This window comes from Strix uralensis, chromosome 15 (genome assembly GCF_047716275.1).
Source record: "Strix uralensis isolate ZFMK-TIS-50842 chromosome 15, bStrUra1, whole genome shotgun sequence".
Taxonomy (NCBI): Eukaryota; Metazoa; Chordata; class Aves; order Strigiformes; family Strigidae; genus Strix; species Strix uralensis.
This window is the reverse complement of record NC_133986.1, coordinates 19,391,358-19,400,479: the sequence shown is the minus strand read 5'-3', so window position 1 is coordinate 19,400,479 and position 9,122 is coordinate 19,391,358. Positions and strand designations below refer to the sequence as shown.

Sequence of the window (9,122 nt, the reverse complement as noted above, 5' to 3'; positions counted from 1 at the left end):
AATGTTTTAAAAATGTGTTCTAAGTGAATTCTCTGAATACTCCAAGCAGCAGTACTTTTATAGTTCTCCTACACATGGAAATACAGATGTAGCTAAGATCAATTTCAACCTACTTGCTTTCCACAAATTCACTTTTCCCATCTATAAGCAAGTTTAACTTCAAAAGTTATGGTATACCATAAGTATAGTCTATTTGTTCTTACAAAATTAATGATGCTTTTTGGCAAGATAGTAAAGAAAATCCTTCTAAAATACACTGCAGTATGAAAATAGATCAACTTGGGTTTCTAAACAATCTTCCTGAAGATCTAGGAGAGAAAGTCGAAGTCTTCAGCAGGCTACAACTTAAAACTGCAGCAGAGAAGATTGTAAATATGGGTTTTCATTTTTCCTACTTACTCTAAGAAAATATGTATTTGCATTTCTTCCTAGAGACCCTGCTCTCATTGATGTACTTAAATGTTTTAATAATTCAAAATACACTGACTTCTCTTTACACCCCCACACATCATCACTCATTGATTAGCATTGGAATGAAAAAGCCAATAAACATTAAAGTACTAAATAAATGCTTTAGCAGCCCCAAGAATGCCAACATTTGCTTAAGTAAATCAATTCTCACTTTTCTTATCTCTCACAGTACACTGGAGAAATGTGAAAGCAAACTGTAAGCTTTAGAACATGAATTGGGATAGAAACTGACACTCAAAGGCTAGAAGAAAGCACAATTTGAACATAATTTCATCTCATAGTAGGTACTAAGTTCATTAAGGAAATAAATCAAAGGAAATTCAGTTGTGAAAGATTCCTCTCAACTATCATTTGTTAAAAAAAAATTAACTTCCAATAAAAAACACACTATGAACTGGACAGTAAACCCAAAAATGTTAGCTTGCTAATATCCTAACAGTACAGACTAGCCATTGATTAATAATCCTGAGCACAGCAATGTTGTTAAATGAGAAAGAGGACCTTAGATAGCTTTGCAGTCAATCACAGAATTAGAAAGAGATGCTACGTAAACTAAACCTTTAAAATTTTTTAATGATACATTAGCAGATATAGCCAGCTCTTATCGTAGCTAAAATAGCACATAACAAGATCTATTTCATAACTTTTCCTTTCACACTGCAGAGCATTTCCTCCATACCCACACTGTTCTGCCCTCCTCCCTTGCCCTGCGAACACTGGAACCTCACTACTGCCTCGTTCTGTCCTCTAGACCTGCAATATTGCAACATTTTCGTGAGAAAGTACCACCAAGAGTTAGAAAAAGGCATCTAGATGATGAATGCTTAAAATACTTTTGAGTGCTTACTGTACTAGTCCCACCAGATAATCACGTTAAGAACCAGTGTAACTTGTTAATTAACGCGCAAGACTGAACAGAAGACAGTAACTGATACTTGAATTCTAAGGCAGTCACTCAAACTGTGTGCTCTCCAATAGAGACATAATACACTTTCATTTAGATGATACATTTATTAAATTAGAATGAAAAAGTTAATGTACTTTAGAGTGCAAGAAACACATTTAGACACTGGACCTCAATACAGAGAAACAACGTCTTCAGAATTATTACAGCAAAAACATCCTCTGTACGGTATTACATATCAACCAAACAAGCAGTAACATTTGTAAGGGAAAAAACATTCAGTACCATCAGCAGATGCAAAGAGCAGTAGAGAAGAAAGTAGCAAGGATCTAGCTAGACAAAAAATGTTCCTACCTTTAGCAAGTTTAGGCTCTTGGCAGGACTCAAACTAGTACTAAGAGCACTAACTTTTAGCAGATGCCAGTCTTATACAGCTGGCTTTGGCTCCAAGCTGCTTGAAGCTGTTGAGCAAAAGAGCAGCATCAAACACAGTATTATCCCATTAGCATTTTGTCAAAAGCTACAATCATAATGAGTGACAATTTATTTGTTTTAAATCAATAAACAGACTTTCAGTTCCCATATCTTAATTTCACAGACCCTAGAACAATTAAACACTCCCTGCCTTTTCTCATCTCTCTTCAATTCAAACCTGACAATGAACAGTTTGACTGAGAGGGTATGTATGCTGAAAAGCTGAGTAGGCCTATGATCACTGTTTTGTTCTTTTTAACAAAAAGTAGCACATCTTGACATAAGAGTTTCAGCTATAATGCTTAATTAAACCAAGACCAAAAAAAAAAATCACCAGAAAAATATTTAAGTATAGTGTAACATGCTGAAATCCATTTACTGGCCATACTGCTCCTACATACACCATCTTCAACTCTTACATCTACCTTGTTTTGCATAACATTTGCCTAGAACAAAACAAACAAAAGAATTCGAAGAACAGGAGCCTCCCTCAGAGGCCCAGAGCCTAGTTTATGACTAAACCTGACTAATCTAAGATTCACACTTACCCCTCCTGGTGGTTAGGATTGAAAGGTGTTTATGCTGTGCTTGAAATTGAGCTGTAATAGGACGCAGTACAATTTACCAGCCATTAAGTTGAACCATGACCACTTGCTTTTATAAAAAGCTGTATTATGGATCCCAACGTTTTAATATAAAAATTTAAATATATACATTTTCCCTGAATTGTTCATCCCTTAGCGATTCATGCTATCTGTGTAAAAGTTAGAGCAAGGGATTCTTCCTGGAGATACTTAAGCATTAAATCCTTACCAAGATTTACCCTTTTGGGTAACAATGTCACAAATCACTGTGCTGTAAAGACCAAATGCCTCTACAATCTACTCCGTCACAAAATTTACCATGATTGTAGGGAAGGGGCAAGACCACTTTCTTGAAGAACACCCGTTTTATTTCAGAAAATAAAAATGTGGTGACTCTACAACTAAAGCACACAGAAACTATAGCCTTGAATCTCATTATTGAAAAGCCAGTTGGAGGATGTATAAAGACACTTATGCTTTCAACAGTAAATTTAAGATGGTAAGGGATTCATAACAAAACTTAAAATTGTACATTATGAAGAGACAGCTTTAAAAAGTCAGAAACTGGGATGATTTTTGGTGCTGTATTTTAAAAGTTCCAGTATTACTTTTAATCATAAAAAAAATAAATATTCATGTTCTACTGCCAGTGCTACCTAAAGGCTTCTTGAATGTAGGTGGGAGGAAAAAAATAGAATCAGCTTTTCAGCAGATGATAAAGAAAATATTTTAAGCATGTGACATGAAACAAAAGTACGGGGAAGAAGAGAATACAGGTTCCTTTTCCCCATTCCAAACCTGGCTTTAATGTTCTCACGAATCACTCAAGAGCCTAGATTTCAAGTGTACATTCATTCCAACTCTTGAAAATGTAAAGGTCTATGGCTATTGTAGAAAGTGTTTGAAATCAAACATTAAAAAAAGATAAAACAGCAACATTGCACATCACTGGAAAAATAAACTGGTGCATACTATTTAAAGTGCATTACTTTATCATCTACAAAAACAGACACCACAGAAATTTATCCAACAGCTGTAACTGGTGCATACTTGTAAGCTTCTGCAGCTCCAAAATGAACTGTTATCTGAAAAAAATAACACTAACAATAAATACAAGCAATCTCCAACCTCCTCTGAGGATCAGACTATAACTCAGATATGTTAAATTTTCTCTCAAAGAATTTATTTCCATCTGCATCAAATAATAAATTGACTGCAGCAACCGTAGTCTAACAAGTCACTGAGCAACTCATAATGCCATTCAAAGATTCTGAAGTTACTTTTCATGCTTGTTATTTCAGATTACAAGAAAAAATACAATAGTTTTTCCACTAATATAAAATAATTTTGCTGACATATAGGTGTAAAGAAGGAAGCCTTATAACCAGATCAGAGATTTCTGCTTTTTTAATGTAAGACAACACCTTAAATAATTGTTTACGGCTTCAGTAATTTTCCAGGTACAAAAATCTTTCCTTCTGCACTTATCCTTTGAAATAGCCATGGGAATGCAGAAGTAGTAGTTAGAGTGCAATTAACTGTGGGAGTACATTAGGGCTCAGTCCTGTTCTCTGCTACAGCAATACATACTGTATAAGTTACCTGCTTTTACAGATACATAACAATACTATATGGGAGGATAAAGCCCCAAATGCACGCCGGATAATATATTGCTTTGGTGCCCGATGACTAGATTGAATAAAAGATGCTCATTACAAATACCAACAGCGCAACCTAAGAAATTTAGCTTATTAAATTAAAAATCTTCAATCAGAAACATGAATTGAATATATCACAGCAATAACTGAACACCACAGGACAAGGAAAGGGTCTTTCTTTTAATTTCTGGCAGAAATAGGCTGCTTGATGGAACCTAAATACTTTAACAAATCAGTTATGTTTAAAGAGCAAACCCTCCATGGAAAGAATTTTTCTTTCAATCTAACAAACAGTAGTAAATCCTGTACTGCATAGAGTTACTTTGTAAGTACAAGTTTATGAAAAGGGGGAGAGAAAGAAAAAAAAGCAGCATTACTCCTCACCCCATCAGAATATAGCCACACAGGGCACAGCTGATAGTAAAGATGCTTCAATGCTATATTGCAGGACATAAGCTAAATGGAGTATGTACAGATTGAGACAGAAAGTGAAAAAGATCCAAATGTCCAAGGAGAAAAGGGGGTATAATCTTTCACACAGGATGCACTAACAGAAAGCTGTTGGGAAATTCTTCCTCTAGCTAAATCCCTGGCTTGGCAAGTAAAAATAAGTGGCATCGAGGACGGGGACTATGCAGGAAGTGGGTATCTATGATTCTTCAGCCATCTGAAGCAAGGAGTTGATAGCTGCATCCTTGTTCCCCCTCTGAGCTTCTAGCACTGAGCGGATTACTTCCCTGTCCATGTTGGGAAACATGTCCTGGATAGATTTCAGGTCCTCTTCATTACACAGGTGCTGAGGGTTCACTGCAGGAGGTGGTATTGCCACTGGTACCATGCCAGGATTACAGACTGCAGGCATCCCTGCAGGCAAAAAATAGAAAAAAAAGAAGAAAACATACATGAGGAAAAAAAAAAATAATCAATGATTTTGAAGCAGCTCATGACTCACCCTAACTCAACAACTTCAGCTTTTTTTTTTTTAAAAACATATACCCCAGAAAAAAAAAAGATTGCAGAGATTATACCTAGACCATTGCAATCAGAATACATTTCTCTGGAACAGGTTCTCTGCCCCAGTTATGTTCCAGAAGTGGTAAACTACAGTATGGTAAAACGTACAGCTCAAAATTAGGTACGACTTGCATTAACCAGGTTTACACTTAAACAACCACAGCTTTCTGTGGTGTGCTTAGTGTTTTATTAGTGATTCTTTTTCCTCCCTGCTTCCTTCATACTTTAGTTCCTAGTGTATTTATGTCGTGATGAAAAAGATAGTTTTACATCAGCAATATACATAACTGGTATTTAGAAATTCAATGAATGCAATCTCCATCGCAGTCAAAGGAAAGAAAAGTACTGAGGTCTACTAGGATACTGGACCACACTCATAAGCAAATTTTAAACTAATGTTTTTCTCTGGTTAAGTTCCATTCAGTTCAGTAAGCAAAGGGCAAAAGAGCGATTCCTCTCATGCCTATGTGGGTACACACTGCTTTTCCCTGTTCCTCTGCCAGAGGACAAAATTCATCTGACATTTTTTATTAATTTCTTGTATGTCTGTGTAAAATTAAAGCACTGTCGGTTTATAAAGACAGTTTTGGAAAATGAGTTTTTTAATTCCTGTCAAAAGGAATTACTAGACAAAAGACCTTTTCCATCACTTAACATTTATCATTAATTAAGCATAGATCTGTTGCTGGAAGAACTACCATTTGTTTTTATAAAACTGAAGCCAAGTATAGTATACATCTAGAGCCTTTTGTGATCACTTCTGGAAACAGTGTATTTCACTTCTCTAAGTAGTTCCAGACCCCCGATTATGCTAGTCCCACACCTTTATGTCTTACTTTTCCAGTTCTGCTGTATTGTTTTTAAGGTAGGGCAAGGAGAACTACCTGCATCTAGACACAAACATGGCACTGCTTCACACAGCAGCATGATAAAGGTTTTGTATTTGTTCCCTATTTCAAGCATTTTATCCACTGTTTCAAACACCATTCACCTGGTACTTTCATAGAACAGTCTACAGTAATTCAGAAGATCTTTACGTGTAGTAATGACCAATCAAAAAATCATCACCAAATATGTATTAGTTAAGATTTTTCTTTACACAATACTTTAACACCAGCCTTAATATGCGATTTTATTTCCCATATGAGATCCTTCTGCATCCTGCTGTAGTCAGAGACTTAGAAAACTGCTAAGAGTTTTTGTTTTGACAAATTGTCTATTAGTCCCCTTGATTAGCTTTCTAAAAATATGAGGCACCCCAAAGGCCTCCCTCCACTAGGGTATGACTTATCACCTATTTTTATCTCTTCATCAGCTTTTCAAAATAGCTATTAAACCACAAGAGGACCTTCACTGTATCAGAATATCATATAATAGGAAGAGTCCTTAGCAAGTAACATTTTTCAAAATGCAGCTGACAAAGTGATATACACAGACCACATCATTCTTACCCACACACTCATACACCTATAATTTCTAAGGTATGAGCTTTCCTTACATAACCGTGTCACCTCCTCCTAAAGTTTACCTAGTTAGTAGTTTGCTTTAAACCAGCTCATTCTAATCTCCATAGGTTTTAATCAGTCTATGCAACAGGGAAAACAGTTACTTCAGAACCATTTTTTAAAATAACTTGTTTGCTATCCTCCAGTCCTCTGAAAGCAAGACTAATTAAGCAATAGGTTACATACTGCATTTGATTAAAAAAATCCATAATACAAGACTGGAAATAAATGTTATCTTACCTGCTCTTCCTTATTGATAATCTTAATGATTAAGTGTTAAACTCAAAAATTATAATCTGAGGCTCCTTCTCCATAAAATGCATTCCTTCCTAAGAAGGACAAAACCAAACTTACTTCCTCCTCACGTCCCAAGTGGGTTTTTCTGTACTCCCTTACATACTTATAGCTTTATAGTCACTTAATTACCTAAATGAGTCTAGCTCCTCTGCTTCTTTAAACTACATAGTTCTCAACTCCTTACACATTTGATCTTCCAAAGCTTTGTTACCCAATCTTATTACCAGTTTAGATTTAATATCTAATTCAACTCTCTCACATCCCCTCATTTGGGCAGACCTACCACTTTTTGGCAGAAACCACTGTACTGTTTTACTGCAGAGATTTTTTTTTTAGGATTCTCCAATAGCGTGCTTTTTTGTTTTTGTTTTGTTAAACAAAGGATGATCTATTTGCAAACCACTATTACACATCTTCAAAATAAGATGCTTTTTCAACCAGGTTTCATATATTACTCAGGAGTAGATTAAAAGCTGCTTCTTTTCTATTGAATTCTAACTGCTCAAAAAGCATAACAACGTAAAGCAGATTACAACTGACATAATCTTCAAGTGTGCCTCTTAGCGGCCTCATCTCTTAGCATAATGACTAAGGTACTGAAGAGATGAAATGTATTGCAACTGTATTACACTACTTCTATTCAGACTTAACATCTAAAAAAAGAGCAATGAGCAATTTCAATACTTACCTTGTCTCTTCAAGATTTTCTTTAACCTGTAACTATTTCATCAGAAATGTCTGTGCTCACCCTAACTTGTACAAATATTTTAGCACCTTGTTATCTTTTTTTTTTTTATCAGGTTTAAAAACGCCATCTTAAAATTCACATTCAAGGTTGGATCAGCTAAACCCACCCTAATTTATATCAGCTCTGGCTGACAACGTATTGTCGTTGAATATAGTTTGACTGTGTGCACTGCAACTGTGATTCTACCTAATGTACTCTTTGTTATTTCTTTCCTCAACTTGGACTTCTGTCCTATCTGAAGGGATACATTACTGAATTGTAAGCACCTCCATATTTATCAATGTTTTCCAATTTTGACTTTAAAATAACTCCCCTTGTAATCATCTTAAGTTTTATTAGGAGCAAAAAAGGAATCTAGATGCTTTAAGTCTAAAGCACAGGCTGCATCTATTCAAAAAGGTCCATGCTGCCAACTAAAGTAGTGTCCCTCTCACCATAAATTTATTACCTACACACTGGAACCATGTCTCTGCCCAGTCATCTGCATCGCACCACTACTAAGGGTATCTATCACCTCTTCTGCAACAACATAAACTTTAACTCAAGAGCTTCTTATGCCATTTGGACCATGGACCCTGAAATCCTGTCTGGCACTATGTGTTTGAACCTATGGCAAATTAGACCATGTGTGCAGTCTGCAGACAAACCGCTTTGCAGTCCTCACCAACACTGCAAATACACTTTACCCAATAATCATATCCAGCAGCATTTCAGACTGCCTCTTCTATAGCTTCAACAAGCCTTAAGTCATCCCTCACACTTCCTACAAACCATCCAGGCTTTTACAAGAGATGAACAAAGATGTACAGCCTCAAAAAATAAAGTTGCAAAGTACCTGAAAGAACAGAGCAATAAAAGTTATGTTTTACTTCTATCACAAGCTTTCTAATACTCTTCAGTAAGTCATCAGCACCCTAAGATTATCCAACTATCAGCCTAAATTGTGGAGGAACTACCTATACAAGAGGTCAGTTTAAATTATTAACCCATATGAAACATGAGGCTCACTAGGCCACAGCATCCTACAGCTTACCAATAAGGTTTCAGTGTTTTGTCAGTGCCAAGAAAATCAAGACCAGCACACAGTTTTTCTTACTGCTTTCAAAGCAAGATAATGATGAAGCTAATTATGAAGCCAGACACCTGCCCAGGCAGTATTCAAGAATTATTTTCAATCTAAATATTCAATTTTAGAGAAGAAATTTCTTGACAGTATTATTTTTCACTAATGATTTTCAAAACCCATTTTCTCAGCTCTTACAGTTCTAGAATTAGTGCTGTCTACCACTACACTGTACACAAATGGAAGTTAGCATCACAGTGATTTTTAATAAATACCTCCAACATAAACACTTACGTTTTATGAAACACAACATCCAAGCTATACAAATACCAATACCAATTTAAAGAGTAACTTTTTCTTTTCTTTGTTCCGCACTCAGGCTAAAAGCATCCATAATTTCTGAT

The 9,122-nt window shown here is 35.7% G+C and overlaps 1 protein-coding gene across 5 annotated transcripts in view; it reads right to left on the bottom strand.

The window, feature by feature from the left end:
* Positions 1–1,462: 1,462 nt before the first annotated feature.
* Positions 1,463–9,122, bottom strand: part of TOLLIP (toll interacting protein) — a 29,307-nt gene continuing 21,647 nt past the window's right edge. For 4 of the 5 annotated variants that reach the window (XM_074885380.1, XM_074885381.1, XM_074885378.1 and 1 more), the window contains one exon: positions 1,463–4,955. In XM_074885380.1, coding sequence (XP_074741481.1) covers positions 4,741–4,955 — 215 coding nt within the window. In that variant the 3' untranslated portion in view covers positions 1,463–4,740. Of the gene's footprint in view, positions 4,956–5,310; positions 8,491–9,122 lie in introns of those variants that run through there. The other variant, XM_074885382.1, reaches the window with a different exon arrangement.